General features: G+C 45.2%; 1 protein-coding gene across 1 annotated transcript in view; it reads right to left on the bottom strand.

Moving 5' to 3' along the window:
• Window positions 1-22,500, bottom strand: part of LOC106604788 (testican-1) — a 262,141-nt gene that overhangs the window by 68,850 nt on the left and 170,791 nt on the right. Inside the window, exon 5 of the mRNA XM_014199823.3 lies at window positions 4,332-4,452. Coding sequence (XP_014055298.1) covers window positions 4,332-4,452 — 121 coding nt within the window. The remainder of the gene's footprint in view (window positions 1-4,331; window positions 4,453-22,500) is intronic.

The raw sequence follows: 22,500 nt of genomic DNA, 5'->3' as shown, positions 1-22,500 counted from the left end.
GAGGGGGGTGGGCAGTGAGAGACGCGCGCATAATGCAATATGATAGCATATTACTCAAAGATAAGCGAACAGATTTGATTGTTCATTTCTATTCGACTCAGTATCTCGATTCCAAATGTCTGCGAGCACTGTGGTAAGAGACACAGGAGGTTGAACAAAATTGCAGGCGTTTCCAATGACAACAGTGGATGTTAAAGGTCCAATGCAGCTGTTTTATTCACAATAACAAATCATTTCTGGGTAACAATTATGTACCTTACTGGGATTGTTATAAATTGAAATGGTTAATAAAAAAAAGACACAAAAATAGCTTCTTAGCAAAGAGTAATTTCTCAAGGAAGAATTCTGCTAGGACTGTCTGGGAGTGGTCTGCGTGGGGAGGGGAAAACTGAATAGCTGCTATTGGCAGAGAGGTTTAGAACTCTTTTATCATGAACTAATAGTCTGAGTCGATCTTCACGTAAGGAACTCCCCACGCCCACATATTGGGGAAAACCACATTCTTTCCAATTGAGCCCCATTGTAAAAGAGGCGTCAACAAACAAAAAATTGCCGTCAATTTTTTGTTAGATAGAAATAACAAAACATGCAGAAATGCTGCTGTGCTGTTCAATGTACATGAACCAGGTCAAACATCCCGACCTACGGTTGGCAATGCTCCCACGTAGGGAAATAAGGACGGCTGCGAGAAGAGCCCTGTGGCTTCAGGCTATTCAGCGTAGGAGAGTGGGTCATGTGGGGAACCAGTGTCCAAGCAGGCAGCAACATGTAGTTGTGTGTGTGGAAAACATTTCATCACAGGTAAGAAAGACATTTAACTTGTTTAGTATAGTCCGTTTGTAACTCCACTCACATCTATATAGTCCGTTTGTAACTCCACTCACATCTATATAGTCCGTTTGTAACTCCACTCACATCTATGTAGTCCATTTGTAACTCCACTCACATCTATGTAGTCCATTTGTTTGTGTTGTTGGTCTTGGCTAGCTTAATGTTCCCAGTAGCTAGCTAGCTAGCACTGACTCATGTGGCTGCCAGCGCCGTCATGAAAAGGGGCATGAGGGAAGCCCTACAATAGTATGTTTTTCTAAGTAGTGAGAACGGTAGGGAGCAGGCAGTGTTGAAAAACAAGCAGACAACAAGAACATAGCTTTTGAAAGAGGTCAAGTTTTTGCTGTGAGACAATGGGGTAACCTAGTTAACCACTGGTTGTTTTCCCCATAGGTGGGCTGGGCCACGACGTTCTATCTAATACCGACTGGGACGATTTAGCGCATGGTGATTTTCAGGCTGTCTTTTCAAACAGCTCTCTACACTAATAGGGCATTATCATAATGTTCACAATCTCACAGTATTATTCATACCTCAGTGTGGTATTATATAAGAACACAGCGAAATCACGTTTTTTGACTGAACTAGGCCTTTGAACTCAATTTCATTGGATATTGCTTGTTTATACAACTTTAATTGCATCCAAATTGCATTCAAAATGCACATTGTAGAAGTCAAATTGCGCACAGTTGCATTGCTCCCAATCAAAGTTGTCTATTCAGTAGATAAACAAGTCTGCCAACTACACTTCTTGTTCCAAATGGTCCAAAACAAGTAGAATAATAACAGCATGTCTAATCACTCCAATCTAATTGTCTTCGTACCAAGATGGTGCCCGAGGGGTCCATTACTGCTGTAACTCAAACCAAATGATGTACTGTACATCCATGTTTCAGTCTCTCTCTCTCTCTCTCTCTCTCTCTCTCTCTCTCTCCTTGTGGATAGTAGTGTGTGTGTGTGTGTGTGTGTGCGTGCGTGCGTGCGTGCGTGTGCGTGTGCGCGCGCCAGGGTAATGAAGGCCCTGGTCCACCAGGGCTTTTCTATAACGAGCGTAATTACATTGGATAAAATCTTCCAGCAGTCTTCTCGTTAAGTGCTCCGCCCCCCCTCCCTCACCCAGCCTGTCTGTCGACACATCACCCTCCTCTACAACAACACCAGAGGTGTGAAGATAGAGAATGTAAACCCTTCACTGAAATGAATCTGACAGCTGGGATGTACGGCGAACGTCAATACACCGACTTGAGAATGAATAGAGTGCCGGTGTCAGAGTGGGGGTAAGGGGTAAATCTGTCACACATCTCTGGCTGTGAAACGGGCACATTCCTGTCCAGGTCTGGGGCAGCATGGTGCGGTGCGGATCGGCAGGCAGACACCTCCTTGATGCCTATAATTATCCAACTCCCCAGCTGTGACAAAAACACTATAATCACAGATTAGACATGCCACGCACTGCCAATACCTACTAGTGAATAAAAAAGCAATTATGTCTCATAATACTGTGTAATATAAAACGCTGATGAGGCTGATCAAAATCTCCTAAAGATGTCCCCCCTCATCCTCCTCCTCCCCTTTCTCTCCTCCTTCCTCCCTCCTTTTCATAGATAACCCTGAAAGCCTAGGAGAGCTGTGTGTGTGTGAGTGTGCGTGTGTGGGTGTGTTGAAGCGTGTGCTTCCTCTAGTCAGGGTATCCATGTCTGGGTGGATAACACATACGCGTGGCGAGGGAGAGAAGGATCGCTGTCAGATAGCTGTGTGTCCAACACGCCTGTGTTTGTTCATGCGTGTGGTCTCTGTGTTACGTGTCGGGGTGTGATAGAATGGTGTGCGCGTACATGTGTGGGAAGAGGGGAGGGCATTAGGCTCACGGACCACCCCCGGAGGCCCCGCTGTGAAACTCTCCCCCTCTTCTTTACCCAGCAGACATCATTCTGACTGACTGACCACAGAGCACAAGGAGGGAGAGAGGGAGAGCGAGAGCAAGAGCAAGAGAGAGAGAAAGAGAGAAGGAGAGAATGGAGAGAGAGAGCGAGAGCGCGAGAAAGCAAAATGAAGAGGGAGGGAGAATAAAGAGAGAGAAGGGAATAATCCTTCTTTTCCTCCTATCTCGTTGTCTCTCTCTGTCCATCGGTTTCTCTTCATTTGCCTGCCTCCTTAGTGCTCTCTGTCCAGCTCTCTCAAATCGCGGCAGGGTCTCTCTCCATCTCATTGGCCTCCTGGTGATAGTGTGTGCGGCCGTTCGTGTGTGTGTGTGTGTGGGGGGGGGGGGGGGGGGGGGCAGTTCAGCTGTGTTTCCCTTGACACATTTCACACACACACACACACACACACACACACACACACACACACACACACACACACACACACACACACACACACACACACACACACACACACACACACACACACACACACACACACACACACAAATGATTAGGACATGTGAACACTTTAACTAAAGTTCCAGCTGGGTATTTGATCTGTGCATGCGCTATGACAAGGATAGCCTTCCTCGTTGGCGAAAATGAAGTGAGTTTGGAAAATCCCAAAGTGTGCATCTTTGAAACAGCTTTCACATACAAACTTTATGTGTCTGAACTCGGAATCAAATAGGTTTCCCAAAGATGATACGATTCCTGTGATAGAGTACAACGTTTATTTTGATTGCCGATTTTACGCGTCTTTCAAAGTCCCATCAGGTAGCCCGATTATCCAGGCTACCATATAAACCGGATTGTAAGGGAAATCATTCTTCTTGCAAAGCATGTCAACATTTCAATCTAACTATTATATTAAGCAGAGTATTCGCAATAATTAAATGCATGTAAATGTACACAGGTTATTTTTCTGATATATTCAGCTTGAAACTGGATCAGCAGAGCAGTGGTAGCTACAGAAGATGTGCTTGGGGCCCTCCAGTGACAAGTCTCTGTTCTGCTCTTCTCTGCGCCTGTACACCCAGAGGCGCCAGTAATTATGAGTAACAAGCACTTACTCCCTATTAACGGCCATTGCATAATTGATATTTGTTTGTATTAAACTGAAGATGGGAGAGAGGCACCGGGATCAAGTGTTGAGGGGGGCCCCACGCCTCCCCCTTCTTTCTCTCCCCCACAGAGATCCAATATGTAATTATATGCTCCCCCCCTTTCCGCCCCCTCCTCCTCCCCCTTCTTCCTGTTCTCTCTGTCAATCAAACGCCACCTCAGTGGACAAGAGCAGTAATAGAAGCTGAGGTAATGCCATGCAGAGTGCATACCTCCACGGACTTCAATGGCTGCAGAGAGAGGCTAGGACACGGTGATTGCACATGATTTGCACTTAGGAAGCAGGTGGGTGGTGTGGCTAATACCAGGCCAGGGTATAGTGTAGGTTACTAAATTATATACATCATCCAAGCCATAAAGCTAAAGAAAGGCATTCGAGTTTGAGCTTTTCTTTTCATTTCCAGCTCATTGTAGAGGAAAAAGGACTAATGGTGTGCTTTATGAGAGTCTTACCTGTGTCTAGGCTGCTTGTGGTTGGTGTTGGTGCAGATGGCTGTCTGGTAGTCGTGGCTGAAACACACCTTGTGAGGAGGGCAGCGCACCTTCAGACACGGGTCTTTAGTGGCGTCCGGAGCTACATGGAGAGAGAGAAGGGACAAAATTCATCACTAAATGATTAAATCATGACCTACCATTAGCAGTACAAATGCAAAGTTCATCAAGACAAGTATGCTCATATCCAAGGGGGGACAAAAATGCAATTTTAGGATGTGGCTGGGGCATGCCCCCCCCCCCCCTCCCGATTCCCAGTGAAAGTTGCGCCCCAGCTCATATCAGACTAGTATCAGTCCAGAGAGAATATGGATTCTAGGAACAAAGAGAGAAGAGAGGGGGCAGAGAAGAGAGTCTATTCACGACCGAGAAATATCTTTCAATCATTCAGACACAGAGACAAAGGAAAGGAGTCCGATGAAAAAACCTGAGTGCCATATCAGTGTCACACAACTACACGCACACCGCCTTCTTTCGCAGTGCTTTGACAAATGTCCGCCCTCGCCATTCAGAAATAAGCATTTCTGTCAATGCCAGCAACCATAAAATAGAGGGGAGAGAAGGGGAGCGAGGGAGATGGGGGGGAAGAGAAAGCAAGGGAGAGGGTGTGTGCCTGTAGGGGGCTTATAGCAGTGGCCTGGCCCCTAAACGCTCCAGGATCTCAAACATATAAAACAGTGACAGTTGAACCCTAAATCCTCCTCCCTGATCTGAAACTGAAACCTATGTATTTAACCTGCACCTTCAGCCATTCCAACATTCAGCAATCTCACAGCTGAGAATACACATTGCATTAAGATAAGTAATACCCATACAGAGAGTGAGAGACATGGATGTAGCTAGAGATTTTGGAGTGCGACCATTCTGGACCTGCCTCATCAGAACTCTGTGCAAGCGAGTAGTATAGCCCTGTCTGCGTTCACATCAATCTCCCTAGCAACATTATCTCCATGGCTGCGAGACACAGGTGGCTGGCGTCCAAGGTGACGAAGATCAAAGACACACATTGGCTCTGAGTGTTCGGTCACTTCACTCTACGGTTACTACACACATCCACCCACAGGGGATGGAGAGAAAAGGAATAAAGAAAGTGGGAGAGGGGGAGGAAGAAAGAGAGAGATGAGGGTGCTGTAAAGGAGGGAAATATGTAGGACTGTGGGGCGGAGCTGTTACCATTACTCAGTTCTTCTGATTCCATATATTCACTAGGGAGGAGAGGAGAGGAGAAGGAGAGGAGAGAAGAGGAGGAGGAGAGGAGGAGGAGAGAAGAGGAGGAGGAGAGGAGAGGAGGAGGAGGAGAGAAGAGGAGGAGGAGAGGAGAAGGAGAGGAGAGAAGAGGAGAGGAGGAGGAGAGGAGGAGGTACAGAGAGGAAAGATGACCAACAGTCATGCTTTGATTCTAATGGGCATTACCTGCCTGTCTAACAGCTCCAGTCTCATCAGTGTGACAGAACATAACAATATGCAGTGCCTTCGGAAAGTATTCAGACCCCTTGACTTTTTACACATTGTTATGTTACAGACTTATTCTAAAATGGATTGAATAAAAAAATCCTCAGCAATCAACACACACAACCCCATAATGACAAAGTGAAAACAGGGTTGTAAAATTTTTGCACATTTATTACAAATAAAAAACTGAAATACCTTATTTGCTATGAGACTCGAAATTGAGGTCAGGTGCATCCTGTTTCCATTGATCATCATTGAGATGTTTGTACAACTTGATTGGAGTCCACCTGTTGTGAATTCAATTGATTGGACATGATTTGGAAAGGCACACACCTATCTATGTAAAGGTTCCACAGCTGACAGTGCATGTCAGAGCAAAAACCAAGCCATAAGGTCGAAGGAATTGTCCGTAGAGCTCCAAGACAGGATTGTGTCGAGTCACAGATATGGGGAAGGTTCCAAAACATTTCTGAGGCATTGAAGGTCCCCAAGAACACAGTGGCCTCCATCATTCTTAAATGGAAGAAGTTTGAAACCACCAAGACTCTTCCTAGAGCTGGTCGCCCAGCCAAACTGAGCAATCTGGGGAGAAGGGCCTTGGTCAGGGAGGTGACCAAGAACCCGATAGTCACTTTGACAGAGTTCTAGAGCAGTGATTCTCAAGGGTCACGGGAAGATTTTAAGGGGTCGGGAGGGAGACTTGAATAATATAATATATATATACATACATACATACATACATACACATATATATAGTTGAAGTCGGAAGGTAACATACACCATAGCCAAATACATTTAAACTCAGTTTTTCACAATTCCTGACATTTAATCCTAGTAAAAATTCCCTGTCTTAGGTCAGTTAGGATAGTAGAGAGAATGAGTTATTTCAGCTTTTATTTATTTAATCACATTCCCAGTGGGTCAGAAGTTTACATACACTCAATTGGTAGCATTGCCTTTAAATTGTTTAATTGGGTCAAACGTTTCAGGTAGCCTTCCACAAGCTTCCCACAATAAGTTGGGTGAATTTTGGCCCATTCCTCCTGACAGAGCTGGTGTAACTGAATCAGGTTTGTAGGCCTCCTTGCTCGCACACACTTTTCAGTTCTGGCAACAAGTTTTCTTTAGGATTGAGGTCAGGGCTTGGTTATGGCCACTCCAATACCTTGACTTTGTTGTCCTTAAGCCATTTTGTCACAACGTTGGAAGTATGCTTGGGGTCATTGTCCATTTGGAAGACCCATTTGAGACCAAGCTTTAACTTCCTGACTGATGTCTTAAGATGTTGCTTCAATATATCCACATTATTTTCCTACCTCATGATGCCATCTATTTTGTGAAGTGCACCAGTCCCTCCTGCAGCAAAGCACCCCCACAACATGATACTGCCACCCCTGTGCTTCATGGTTGGGATGGTGTTCTTCGGTTTGCAAGCCTCCCCTTTTTCCTCCAAACATAACGATGGTCATTATGGCCAAACAGTTCTATTTTTGTTTCATCAGACCAGAGGACATTTCTCCAAAAAGTATGATCTTTGTCCCTATGTGCAGTTGCAAACCGTAGTCTGCCTTTTTTTATGGCGGTTTTTGAGCAGTGGCTTCTTCCTTGCTGAGCGGCCTTTCAGGTTATGTCGATATAGGACTCGTTTTACTGAATGAACCAGACTTGTGGAGGTCTCCATTTTTTTCTGAGGTCTTGGCTGATTTCTTTTGATTTTCCCATGATGTCAAGTGAAGAGGCACTGAGTTTGAAGGTAGGACCTTGAAATACATCCACAGGTAAACCTGTAATTGACTCAAATGATGTTAATTAGCCTATCAGAAGCTTCTAAAGCCATGACATAATTTTCTTGAATTTTCCCAGCTGTTTGAAGGCACAGTCAATTTAGTGTATGTAAACTTCTGAACCACTGGAATTGTGATACAGTGAATTATAAGTGAAATAATCTGTCTGTAAAGAATTGTTTGAAAAATTACTTGTGTCATGCACAAAGTAGCCCTAACCGACTTGCCAAAACTATAGTTTGTTAACAAGAAATTTGTGGAATAGTTGAAAAACGAGTTTTAATGACTCCAACCTAAGTGTATGTAAACTTCCGACTTCAACTGTATAAACATACATACACTACCATTCAAAAGTTTGGGGTCACTTAGAAATGTCTTTGTTTTTGAAAGAAAAGCACATTTTCTTTGCCCATTAAAATAACATAAAATTCACCCAACTTATTGTGGGAAGCTTGTGGAAGGCTTGACCCAAGTTAAACAATTTAAAGGCAATGCTACCAAATACTAATTGAGTGTATGTAAACGTCTGACCCACTGGGAATGTGATGAAAGAAATAAAAGCTGAAATAAATCATTCTCTCTACTATTATTCTGACATTTCACATTCTTAAAATAAAGTGGTGATCCAAACTGACCTAAGACGGGGAATTTTTACTAGGATTAAATGTCAGGAATTGTGAAAAACTGAGTTTAAATGTATTTGGCTAAGGTGTATGTAAACTTCCGACTTCAACTGTATATAACATTAAAACATTTGAAAGGTAACTGCTGCACTGATTATTGTTGCTGACTTTACACGAGCAGTGCGTCAGCATTGGTGAAATGACTAGCTACGTTTGGACTCAGGATTTTCACGCTGCACTCACTCACTGACGAACACAATAACGCTCTCGCCCCCCACACACACACTGATCCAAATGTGACACACAATTGTTGTGCACTGAAATCTTGGGAGAGTCAACCGCCAACTTAAAACCATACCGCTATCCAATGACATCATGAGGAGTAGAATCCAGGACATGTCTGAGGACATAACGCACCAGACATCAGAGAGCACCAGTGCAAATGGCCATTACCCACAGCAGCTTGATGAATCCACAGATGTGGCTAACCATGCAATTCTAATGGTCTATGTCAGACACGTGTGGGATAATAACTTCGAGGAGCAGTTCCTTTTTAGTGCTGATTTTCCCACCACCAACACCGCAGAGCCTGTCTTTAACACAGTGGATATGTACCTGGGCTCCGTGGGACTGGCCTGGGATGGGTGCGTCGGTGTGACCACTGATGGGGCAGCTGACATGATGGGAAAGCACTCCGGGGTAGTAAAGCGGATCCTGGAGAGAGCACCGAGTGCAACGTGGAACCACTGCTTCCTACACAGGGAGGCATTGGCAGTGAAGGACATGGTGCTTGAGCTCCACACCACTCTCCAGGATGTGATCAAGTGTGTCAACTATATCAAAAGGAGTTCGAGGACAAGCAGGTGTTTCCAGGCCTTCTGCAGGGACATGGGGAGGGAGCACCAGCAGGTGCTTTACCATGCAGAGGTCCGCTGTCTTTCCAGCTGTAAGGTGTTGGGTTGTTTTTATGAACTTCGAGTGGAGATTGCTGCATTTCTTTCGGAAAACAAGTCATCTCTGCCTGAACATTCCGATTGTGAGGAATGGCTCGCGCAAGTTCCCTACCTGGCGGATATTTTTGATCATCTGAATTCTCTCAATGTGTCAATGCAAGGGAGGGGGCACAATCGATTTGAACAGAGGGACAAAGTGGCTGCCTTCAAGATGAAACTGACTGTTTGGGAAAATCATGTTTCTAACGGGAGGATTGACATGTTTCCCAATGCTGATTTTGAGATTCAGAATCTGAACAACAAAGCGCACAGCGACACACAAACAAACCGTTCAACAGCATCTTGTCAAGCTGCAGGGTATGTTCCTGCGACTACTTCCCGGAGGAGAACAGGAGACTGGATACGGGACGCCTTTCGGGTGGAGATGGGAAGCGTCACGTTGCCAAGCAACGAAGAGGATCTGATGGTGGCGCTGTCATTAGACCGAGGACTGAGCATGTGCTTCCCGGAAATGACACTGCCGAAGTCCTGATGCAGCGTAACGGGAGAGTATCCTGCTCTCTCCTGTCATGAAATCCGAATCATGCTACCGTTCAGCACTACCCGTCTGTGTGAAAGTGGCTTCTCTGCTATGGCCGTGCTGAAAACTAAAAGCAGAAACAAACTGGACAGCCAGCATGACCTCCGAGTTGCCCTGTCAACCAGACTTCAATAAACTTATCAAACTGAAGAACAAGGCAGTTAACCCACTGTTCCTAGGCCGTCATTGTAAATAAGAATTTGTTCTTCACTGACTTGCCTAGTTAAATAAAGGTAAAAAAATATAAACAATTAAAAAGAAACATCCCCAGCTTTCTCACTGATAGGCCACACACACACACACACAGACACACACACACACACACACACACACACACACACACACACACACACACACACACACAATAAATAAACAAGTTAATGAGTTATAGTTCACTATGTTAATTAATATTGTTAATTCATTCTGACATTCATATTACATTTTATTGAACTGGTTAAAAACTTTACACCTTTACAAAAACTTTTCAAGGTTGTGAAACTATAAACATTGCAATTGATGATTTAAGAATTCCTAATGATTGTTGTTTTTTCTATTTTAAACACTGGTATGTTTACTGTTCATTAACATTATTGGATTGGTTTTAATGTCATGTTCTGAGTCTGATCATTTCTTACACCATACTACTGAACTGGTCACCTAATTAAATGGCTTATTCTCTTCAATTGTTATTAAATGTTTTCTCAGTCAATATGGCTGTGTAATGACTTTCTTTACTACCATAATTGAGACAGAGTCTATTTTGCAAGTGAAGCTTGCCCAAGAAGGCAGCTGCAATACAACATTACAAAATGGAATCATCGACAGTCCATAATATTGGGTCGTGACTCAATTATCACTGTCAAATTTGGGTCCCCAGGCAAAACCAGTGGAGAATGAACCACTGCTCTAGAGTTCCTCTGTGGAGACAGGGGTTATCTTCCAGAAGGACAACCATCTCTGCAGCACTCCACCAATCAGGCGTTTACGGTAGAGTGGCCAGATGGAAGCCACTCCTCAGTAAAAGGCACATGACAGCCCACTTGGAGTTTGCCAAAAGGCATCTAAAGACTCTCAGACCATGAGAAACAAAATTCTCTGTTCTGATGAAACCAAGATTGAACTCTTTGGCCTGAATGCTAAGCGTCACATCTGGAGGAAACCTGGCACCATCCCTACGGTGAAGCATGGTGGTGGCAGCATCATGTTGTGTGGATGTTTTTTAGCGGCAGTCAGGACCGAGGCAAAGATGAACGGAGCAAAGTACATAGAGATCCTTGATGAAAACCTGCTAGAGAGCGCTCAGAACCTCAGACTGGGGCGAAGGTTCACCTTCCAACTGGACAAGGACCCTGAGCACACAGCAAAGACAACACAGGAGTGGCTTCGGGACAAGTCTTTGAATGTCCTTAAGGGACCCAGCCAGAGCCCGGACTTGAACCTGATCTCTGGAGAGACCTGAAAATAGCTGTGCAGCAACACTCCCCATCCAACCTGAGCTTGAGAAGATCTGCAGAGAAGAATGGGAGAAACTCCCCAAATACAGGTGTTTTCTTTTATTTAACCTTTATTTAACCAGGTAGGCTAGTTGAGAACAAGTTCTCATTTACAACTGCGACCTGGCCAAGATAAAGCAAAGCAGTGCGACACAAACAACAACACAGAGTTACACATGGAATAAACAAGCGTACAGTCAATAACACAGTAGTAAAAAAGAAAGTCTATATACAGTGTGTGCAAATGGCGTGAGGAGGTAAGGCAATAAATAGTCCATAGTAGCGAAGTAATTACACTTTAACAAATTAACACTGGAGTGATAGATGTGCAGATGATGATGTACAAGTAGAAATACTGGTGTGCAAAAGAGCAGAAAAGTAAATAAAAACAATATGGGGATGAAGTAGGTAGATTGGATGGGCTATTTATAGATGGGCTATGTACAGCTGCAGCGATCGGTTAGCTGCTCAGATAGCTGATTTTTAAAGTTAGTGTGGGAAATATAAGTCTCCAGCTTCAGCGATTTTTGCAATTCGTTCCAGTCATTGGCAGCAGAGAACTATAAGGGTACGCGGCCAAAGGAGGTGTTGGCTTTGGGGATGACCAGTGAGATATACCTGCTGGAACGTGTGCTACGGGTGGGTGTTGTTATCGTGACCAGTGAGCTGAGATAAGGCGGAGCTTTACCTAGCATAGACTTATAGATGACCTGGAGCCAGTGGTTCTGGCGACGAATATGTAGCGAGGGCCAGTCAACTAGAGCATACAGGTTGCAGTGGTGGGTGGTATATGGGGCTTTGGTGACAAAACGGATGGCACTGTGATAGACTGCATCCAGTTTGCTGAGTAGAGTGTTGGAGGCTATTTTGTAAATGACATCGCCGAAGTCGAGGGTTGGTAGGATAGTCAGTTTTACGAGGGTATGTTTGGCGGCGTAAGTGAAGGAGGCTTTGTTGCGAAATAGGAAGCCGATTCTAGATTTTATTTTGGATTGGAGATGTTTGATATGAGTCTGGAAGGAGAGTGTAAAGTCTAGCCAGACACCTAGGTATTTGTAGTTGTCCACATATTCTAAGTCAGAACCGTCCAGAGTAGTGATGCTAGTCAGGCGGGCGGGTGCGGGCAGCGAACGGTTGAAAAGCATGCAGTTAGTTTTACTAGCGTTTAACAGCAGTTGAGGACACGGAAGGAATGTTGTATGACATTGAAGCTCGTTTGGAGGTTTGTTAACACAGTGTCCAAAGAAGGGCCAGATGTATATAGAATGGTGTTGTCTGCGTAGAGGTGGATCAGGGAATCACCCGCAGCAAGAGCGACATTGTTGATATATACAGAGAAAAGAGTCGGCCTGAGAATTGAACCCTGTGGTACCCCCATAGAGACTGCCAGAGGTCCGGACAACAGGCCCTCCGATTTGACACACTGAACTCTGTCTGAGATACATAGGATATTACCTGTTCACTTCTCAAAGTGAGCAAGTGAATGAGTAAACAAAGTTAAAGTTAAAGGAGGCATGTTGGTGAAAATGTGTAACGGAATACTTGAAGATAGGTTTGCTGGGCATACATGGAAGATATACATGTTTTCTGTTGATTATGAAGTAGTTTGTCAAATCTCTGAAGCTGTCCAGGAATGTGCCATTTTTTTTTATCTCCCTCATCATCCCCGACTCTCTCTCCCTCTCTCGTTCTCTCTATTTCTCCCGCTTGCTTTCTGAGATTGAGAGACGGCATGGCAATATTTTTCCTGATATCTGTCTGTTTTGTGGCGTCGGCTGTAGGTGGAGTGTTTATATCTTATTTAGGGTTTACCTTGGCTCTCTCTGCTACAGAGCAGGAAGAAACTCATCTGATTTCATTCCCCGCGGAAAATGACTTTCTGCCCGAGAGGGAAATGAGAGATAAGAGGAGGATGAGAAGGGGGAGGAGGAGAGATGAGAGGGGGATGTGGGTGAAAGGGGGTAAGAGGTGGTAAGAGGGTGACAGGAGGAGAGTGAGGGGTGAGACGAGGGTGAAAGAGATAAGAGTGGGAGAGAGGAGAAGAGAGAGATGAGAGGTGGAGAGAAAGACATGAGAGGAAGGGAGAAGGGGAAGATGGTTAACAGAGAGGTCGAGGACAGCTTAGAGCAAATGCAACCCACATACTAAACAGATACAAAACTACAACCCACGTACAAAACAGATACAAAAATTAAACCCACATTCAAAACAGATACAAAATTACAACCCACGTATAAAACAGATAGAAATATACACATTCAATTACCCTGACATAAAAGGTGCATTTCTCAATTCCATACTTTCGAGTAGCATAATTATGCATTTCATTTCATAAGGCACAACACAGATGATGAGAGAAAGCAGGGGATGAGAACGGAAGAAGAGAAAACCCACGTGTAGTTCATAGAGTAATAATGAGAGACTGGGATAATGGGGAGAAGCGAGGGATGAGAGAGAGAGAGAAAGAGAGAGAGAGAAAGAGAGAGAGAGAAAGAGAGAGCGAGAGAGAGAGAGAGAGAGAGAGAGAGAGGGGAAAGCAGAGCCTTTATCTGCCTATTACAGGCCTGAGTGAAAAGCCTTGGCTGTTTAACCAACTGCACCATTTTCCGTATCTCTCCTCTTTCACTATCCCTCTCTCCTTCTCCCTCCCCCTCTCCTTATTTACGATCCCTCTCTCCCTACTACTTCCTCTTTCTCCCTCCCACTTTATTTTACTCACAATCCCCGTCTCTCACTCCCTGTATCACTATCCCTCTCTCACTCTCAAAATCGTTTGCTTGCTCCTTTAACCCACCTCTATCTTACATCTTTAGTCTCTATTCGCTACAGCCGTGGCCTTTTAGTGTTAATAACCCTGATAGAATATTTATCTCCCTCTCTCTCTACCCTTTCTCCCTCCCACTCACTGCATCTTTGATTTGTTTTAATAAAAAACCAAAACGCATGAAAAACGTCCCAATTGTCTCCGATTATTTTTCGGACCGTCGGTTGCCGTAGCAACGCTATCCTCGGAATGTCATGAGCGAGGCGGTCTCCGTCTGATAAACGAGTGGAGAGGTGGAGAGTGACAGATGCTAAAACAAACAAATGCTCGATAAAGGACTATGAAGGGAAAACATTCTGATCGGAGAAGAGAGCAAAAGACTGGGAGAGGGGACTGGGAGAGGGGACTGGGAGAGGGTGCAAGCATGCATGCGTGCTCGTACGTTTGTGTGCGTCAGCCCATGACGCAAAGTGGGTTAATGTGTGAGTGACAGCTGTCGGGAGCCAAGGATGGCACCATAGGGAGGGACAATCAAATCTGAAAACACACACACACACACACACACACACACACACACACCACACACACACATATATACTGCTCAAAAAACACTTAAACAACACAATGTAACTCCAAGTCAATCACACTTCTGTGAAATCAAACTGTCCACTTAGGAAGCAACACTGATTGACAATAAATATCACATGTTGTTGTGCAAATGGAATAGACAACAGGTGGAAATTATAGGCAAAAGCAAGACACCCCCAATACAGGAGTGGTTCAGCAGGTGGTGACCACAGACCACCTCTCAGTTCCTATGCTTCCTGGCCCATTGATTTGGTCACTTTTGAATGCTGGCGGTGCTTTCACTCTAGTGGTAGCATGAGACGGAGTCTACAACCCACACAAGTGGCTCAGGTAGTGCAGCTCATCCAGGATGGCACATCAATGCGAGCTGTGGCAAGAAGGTTTGCTGTGTCTGTTAGCGTAGTGTCCAGAGCATGGAGGCGCTACCAGCAGACAGGCCAGTACATCAGGAGACGTGGAGGAGGCCGTAGGAGGGCAACAACCCAGCAGCAGGACCGCTACCTCCGCCTTTGTGCAAGGAGGAGCAGGAGGAGCACTGCAAGAGCCCTGCAAAATGACCTCCAGCAGGCCACAAATGTGCATGTGTCTGCTCAAACGGTCAGAAACAGACTCCATTTGACATTTTTTACATTTTTAGTCATTTAGCAGACGCTCTTATCCAGAGCAACTTACAGCAGTGAATGCATACATTTCATACATTTCTTTTTCGTACTGGTCCCCCGTGGGAATCGAACCCACAACCCTGGCGTTGCAAACACCATGCTCTACCAACTGAGCCACAGAGGATTCAATGAGGGTGGTATGAGAGCCCGACGTCCACAGGTGGGGGTTGTGCTTACAGCCCAACACCGTGCAGGACGTTTGGCATTTGCCAGAGAACACCAAGATTGGCAAATTCGCCACTGGCGCAATGTGCTCTTCACAGATGAAAGCAGGTTCACACTGAGCACGTGACAGACTTGACAGAGTCTGGAGACGCCGTGGAGAACGTTCTGCTGCCTGCAACATCCTCCAGCATGACCGGTTTGGCGGTGGGTCAGTCATGGTGTGGGGTGGCATTTCTTTGGGGGGCCGCACAGCCCTCCATGTGCTCGCCAGAGGTAGCCTGACTGCCATTAGGTACCGAGATGAGATCCTCAGACCCCTTGTGAGACCATATGCTGGTGCGGTTGGCCCTGGGTTCCTCCTAATGCAAGACAATGCTAGACCTCATGTGGCTGGAGTGTGTCAGCAGTTCCTGCAAGAGGAAGGCATTGATGCTATGGACTGGCCCGCCCGTTCCCCAGACCTGAATCCAATTGAGCACATCTGGGACATCATGTCTTGCTCCATCCACCAACGCCACGTTGCACCACAGACTGTCCAGGAGTTGGCGGATGCTTTAGTCCAGGTCTGGGAGGAGATCCCTCAGGAGACCATCCGCCACCTCATCAGGAGCATGCCCAGGCGTTGTAGGGAGGTCATACAGGCACGTGGAGGCCACACACACTACTGAGCCTCATTTTGACTTGTTTTAAGGACATTACATCAAAGTTGGATCAGCCTGTAGTGTGGTTTTCACTTTAATTTTGAGTGTGACTCCAAATCCAGACCTCCATGGGTTGATAAATTGGATTTCCATTGATTATTTTTGTGTGATTTTGTTGTCAGCACATTCAACTATGTTAAGATAAAAGTATTTAATAAGATTATTTCATTTATTCAGATCTAGGATGTGTTATTTTAGTGTTCCCTTTATTTTTTGGAGCAGTATATATATATATACACTGAGTGTACAGAACATTAAGGACACCTTCTCTTCCCATGACATAAACTGAGCAGGTGAATCCAGGTGAAAGCTGTGATCCCTTATTGATGTCACTAGTTAAATCACACTACACTTCAAATCAGTGTAGATGAAGGGGAGGAGGCAGGTTAAAGAATAATTTTTACGCCTTGAGACAAATAAAACTTGGATTATGTATGTGTGTCATTCAGAGGGTGAATGGGCAAGATAAAATAATTAAGTGTCTTTGAACAGGGTATGGTAGTAGGTGCCAGGCACACCGGTTTGTGTCAAGAACTGCAACGCTGCTGGGTTTTTTACGCTCAACAGTTTCCCGTGTGTATCAACAATGGTCCACCACCGAAAGGACATCCAGTCAACTTGACACAACTGTGGGAAGCATTGGAGTCAACATGGCCCAGCATCCCTGTGGAATGCTTGACACCTTGTAGAGTCCATGCCCAGATGAATTGAGGCTGTTCTGAGGGCAAAAGGGGGTGCAACTCAATATTAGGAAGGTGTTCGTAATGTTTGGTCTACTCAGTGTGTATATACACAAATATATATAGAGTATTTATACAGTAGCAGTCAAAAGTTTGGACACACCTACTCATTCCAGGGTTTTTCTTCATTTGCAATATTTTCTACATTGCAGAATAATAGTGAAGACATCAAAACTATGAAATAACACATAGAATCATGTAGTAACCAAAAAAGTGTTAAATAAAGTAGCCACCCTTTGCATTGATGACAGCTTTGCACACTCTTGTGGAATTTATTTTCTTCTTAATGTGTTTGAGCCAATCAGTTGTGTTGTGACATGGTAGGGCGGGTATACAGAAGATAGCCCTATTTGGTAAAAGACCAAGTCCATATTATGGCAAGAACAGCTCAAATAAGCAAAGAGAAATGACAGTCCACCATTACTTTAAGACATGAAGGTCAGTCAATGCGGAACATTTCAAGAACTTTGAAAGTTTCTTGAAGTGCAGTCGCACGTGAGGACCGCCATAGGAAAGGAAGACCCAGAGTTACCTCTGCTGCACAGGATAAGTTCATTAGAGTTAACTGCACCTCAGATTGCAGCCCAAATAAATGCTTCACAGAGTTCAAGTAACAGACACATCTCAACATCAACTGTTCAGAGGAGACTGTGTGAATCAGGCCTTCATGGTCGAAATGCTGCAAAGAAACCACTACTAAAGGACACCAATAAGAAGAAGAGACTTGCTTTCGGCCAGGAAACAAGAGCAATGGACATTAGACCGGTGGAAATCTGTTCATTGGTCTGATGAGTCCAAATTTGAGATTTTTGGTTCCAATCGCCGTGTCTTTGTGAGACGCAGAGCAGGTGAACGGATGATCTCTGCATATGTGTTTCCCACCGTGAAGCATGGAGGAGGAGGTGTGATGGTGTGGGGGTGCTTTGCTGGTGACACTGTCAGTGATTTATTTAGAATTCAAGGCACACTTAACCAGCATGGCTACCAGAGCATTCTGCAGTGATACGCCATCCCATCTGGTTTGCGCTTACCCTTGAATGAGTAGGTGTGTCCAAACTTTTAACTGGTACTATATATATATATATATATATATATATATATATATATACACACACACCCACACACACACTTCCCTTTACCACACAACCATCCCTTCTTGTCATAATCCTTCTGTAAGTGCCAGGTTGATTGTCTGATTGATGCCCCCTGGGTGCAGTAACGGCAGTCTGTGGATTGGCACAGATGGCACCGAGTTGGCAGGTACAGCTAAGATGAGGGTGGCCGTGGACAAGAAGAGGGGAGGAGGGGGTTGGTAAAATGACAATGTTATATGTTCCGTTATTTAGCTTAAATCCACCGTGACACTGCATACACAGTTCTGCTCTATTCATTCTTCCCATGTATCCTGCAGTTTTGTAAGCATTATACACCCTCTCTATGGAGACTCAGGGACACATATCCAAAAAGACCATGGGGTCAGGATGGATAATGGTGTGTGTTTGTGTGTGTGTGTGTGTGTGGGGGGGGGGGGGGGTACAACGGTACATTACAATCATTAGTGCACTGTGTGTGAAGAAGAGATGAGTGTGTTAATCAGATCCAACCCTCTCTTGGCTGGCCCTGTCTTGGCTGGCTGTCCATCTGGCAGGAAGCCCTCTGCTTGCCAGCCCTAGACACCTTGGCCCTCCAGTTGGCCACCAGAGCATCGAGACCTGGGTGGGACTTGAAGGCTCTAACACACACACACACACACACACACACACACACACACACACACACACACACACACACACACGCACACACACACCCCAACTCTCCCTTTCAGTATTTTCCTCGGTTTTTTGCTCAGACACCCAAAAACACACAGGTCAGGATAATCATTAAAGCTTTGGTCCATCATGGTAGCCAATGGGCTGTAAAACTTAGGACTAATTTGACACCAAAGTTGTTTATCTCTGGTCCTCTTCTCACAGTGAGTGTCTTGCTGAGACAGATTGTCTGTGCATTACTTGCTATTGGAGGAGGTCTTTATTGAGTCGATTTCACAAATGAATTGGCAATTTAGTGGCTGAGAGCAGCTCTCTTGTGGCTTTTAATGGTGCTGTTTAGCCCCTTTACCCAGTCTAAGTGGTGTCAATACACTGAGTGTACAAAACATTAGGAACACCTTCCTAATATTGAGTTGCACCCCATTTTGCCCTCAGAACTTGCTTCCCATGGTTGTGTCAAGTTGGATGGATGTCCTTTGGGTTATGGACCATTCTTGATACACGCAGGAAACTGTTGAGCTTGAAAAAGCCAGCAGCGTTGCAGTTCTTGACACAAACCGGAGCACCTACTACCATACCTCGTTTATAAGGCACTTATATTTTATGGCTAGCACATTCACTCTCTGAAAAGCACAAATATCGCACAATTTTCTCAAGGCTTAAAAATATTTATTTAACCTGTCTCCTCCCATTCATCTACACTGATTGAAGTGGATTTAACAAGTGACATCAATAAGGGATCATAACTTTCACCTGGATTCACCTGGTCAGTCCATGTCATGGAAAAGAGCAGTTTTTTTTAATAATGTTTTGCACATTCAGTGTATGTTTCTCCGCATCTGTCACACACACGTAAGCACAGGGAGACACACACACACACAAACACGCACCCCCTTGCTTGCACACACACACACACACACACACACACACACACACACACACACACACACACACACACACACACACACACACACACACACACACACACACACACACACACACACACACACACACACACACACACACACACACTATTTATGCTCTCTCTCATCCAAGGCTAAGGGTAGGTAACACATCCGCCATGCTGATCCTCAACACGGGGTGCCCTCAGGGGTGCGTGCTCAGTCCCCTCCTGTACTCCCTGTTCACTCATGTCTGCATGGCCAGGCACGACTCCAACACCATCATTAAGTTTGCCGATGACACAACAGTGGTAGGCCTGATCACCGACAACGACGAGACAGCTTATAGGGAGGAGGTCAGAGACCTGACCGTGTGGTGCCAGGACAACAACCTCTCCCTCAATGTGATCAAGACAAAGGAGATGATTGTGGACTACAGGAAAAGGAGAACCGAGCACACACCCATTCTCGTCGACGGGGCTGTAGTGGAGCAGGTTGAGAGCTTCAAGTTCCTTGGTGTCCGCATCACCAACAAACTAACATGGTCCAAGCACACCAAGACAGTCGTGAAGAGGGCACAACAAAACCTATTCCCACTCAGGAGACTGAAAAGATTTGGCATGGGTCCTCAGATCCTCAAAAGGTTCTACAGCTGCACCATCGAGAGCATCCTGACGGGTTGCATCACTGCCTGGTATGGCAACTGCTCAGCCTCCGACCACAAGGCACTACAGAGGGTAGTGCATATGGCCCAGTACTGGGGCCAAGCTTCCTGCCATCCAGGACCTCTATACCAGGCGGTGTCACAGGAAGGCCCTAAAAATTGTTAAAGACTCCAGCCACCCTGGTCATAGACTGTTCTCTCTGCTACCGCACGCCAAGCGGTACCGGAGCGCCAAGTCTACGTCCAAGAGGCTTCTAAACAGCTTCTACCCCCAAGCCATAAGACTCCTGAAATGGCTACCCAGACTATTTGCATTGCCCACCCCCTCACCCCCTCTTTTACACTGCTGCTACTCTCTGTTATTATCTATGCATAGTCACTTTAATAACTCTACCTACATCTACATATTACCTCGACTAACCGGTGTCCCCGCACATTGACTCTGTACCGGTTCCCCCTGTATATAGCCTCCCTATTGTTATTTTACTGCTGCTCATTAATTATTTGTAACTTTTATTTCTTACTTTTTTGGTGGGTATTTTTCTTAAAACTGCATTGTTGGTTAAGGGCTTGTAAGTAAGCATTTCACTGTAAGGTCTATTCAGCGCATGTGACAAATACATTTTGATTTGACTACTCAGTATGAGAAAAGTGAAAACCATATATTTCTTCTCCCGTTGCGGCATTAACAACTGAGGACTAAAATACACCCTGCTGAAGCCTCTATAGGCTATACTGACTGACCTGAGACATACCCACAGGTGTGCTCTCTGACCCCAGCCACGGTGACCTGAGGGGGCGTAAGGCAGGGAGAGACGACCATCGGGCTAAGGTAAAGGTCAGAGGTCACAGCGATCACACCTTGGCTTGCACGCTAAAAATAGCATTAGGTTCTACCGTCGACTGACAATTAGATAGGTACAAATGCTAAAGCAGCTAATTGGGTCTTATTGGGTTTAATAATGCAGTTCCCGGAAGGGTTGTGTCTCTGAAGCACAACTAACCCTCTAACCTCTCCTCTCTAAGAGGCTCGGGACCATTCAAGCCTTAAAAGCACCCCTATTACCATTTAATAGCTACAGCCATTCCCAACTACTCTCCGCAGGAAGCACATTACCCCAGCGCTTTAAAGTTCCATTAGGAAAAAAAGGTTAAGAGTGCAATGCCCTAACTCCTCCCCTCGGAAACGCTGCTCGCCGCTCTCGGTTCCACTCTGCTTTTATGGATAATATTCCCCCAGAGAGATAAAAAGAGAAAGAAGAAAATAAAACATTATTTTATGTCTTCTCGTTGTTGGACTGGAGCCAGGGTGTAGGAGAATGATTCGATGGTAAAGATGGTTGTCAAACAGGACAAACCTCACTGCCAACTGCCCTGTTAGAGGGGCCTGTGTTCTGACCCCAAATTAACAGCTGCTCAGTTGTACGCGGGGTGTGTGTGTACAGTCTGTGTGTGTATACATGCATGCTTCAACTTGTGTGCCTTTCTGTCACAGTAGCCACCATCCAGGCATTGCCTTGTGTATGTATGTGTGTGTGTGTGTGTGTGTGTGTGTGTGTGTGTGTGTGTGTGTGTGTGTGTGTGTGTGGGGGGGGGACGTGTGCTTGCCTGTCCCCCCAGGCTTAGTGTTGTCCCCTCCCAGTGTGTGTGTGTGTCGAGGCGTGGCATGGTTACCAGCAGGGGAGACGTTAATCCACCCCCGGTCTCCACAGACACCATTGCCACGGTTACCTGGCTCCATGGGAAGCAGAGTGGGCTGGAGTTGTGTTGGAGAGTCATAATGAGTGCATCTGATTCCAATACCTTTAGTCTGACAGGTCAGCTCAATGTCAATAAGTGATATCAAAGTTATATAGTGGGAATAGCATTTATTTTTTACAATTGGTCTGACTAGCATTTCTATCAAAGCCTATTGTCTTGGATCATAACAGCCCACTAGTAGGTTTGGTAACTTCATAATCAGGTATACTTCTCTCCTCCTGTCCCTCTGTCTGTCTGGTAGAAAGGAAGTCATCAACAACATTCTCCTTGCCCCCGACAGAAAAACCCTTGAATGAGTAGGTTTTGTCCAAATGTTTGACTGGTACTGTGTGTGTTTCGTGTGTGTGTGTGTGTATATATATATATATATATATATATATATATACACATATTAGAGGGCGGCCGATTAATTAGTGCCGATTTCAAGTTTTCATAACAATCAGTAATCGGCATTTTTGGACGCCGATTATGGCCAATTACATTGCCTTCCACGAGGAGACTGCGTGGCAGGCTGACCACTTGTTACGCG

Source organism: Salmo salar, chromosome 05 (assembly GCF_965601325.2).
Source record: "Salmo salar chromosome 05, fSalSal1, whole genome shotgun sequence".
Lineage (NCBI taxonomy): Eukaryota > Metazoa > Chordata > Actinopteri > Salmoniformes > Salmonidae > Salmo > Salmo salar.
Note: the sequence above shows the minus strand (reverse complement) of the source record. Positions and strands in the feature narration are given on the sequence as shown.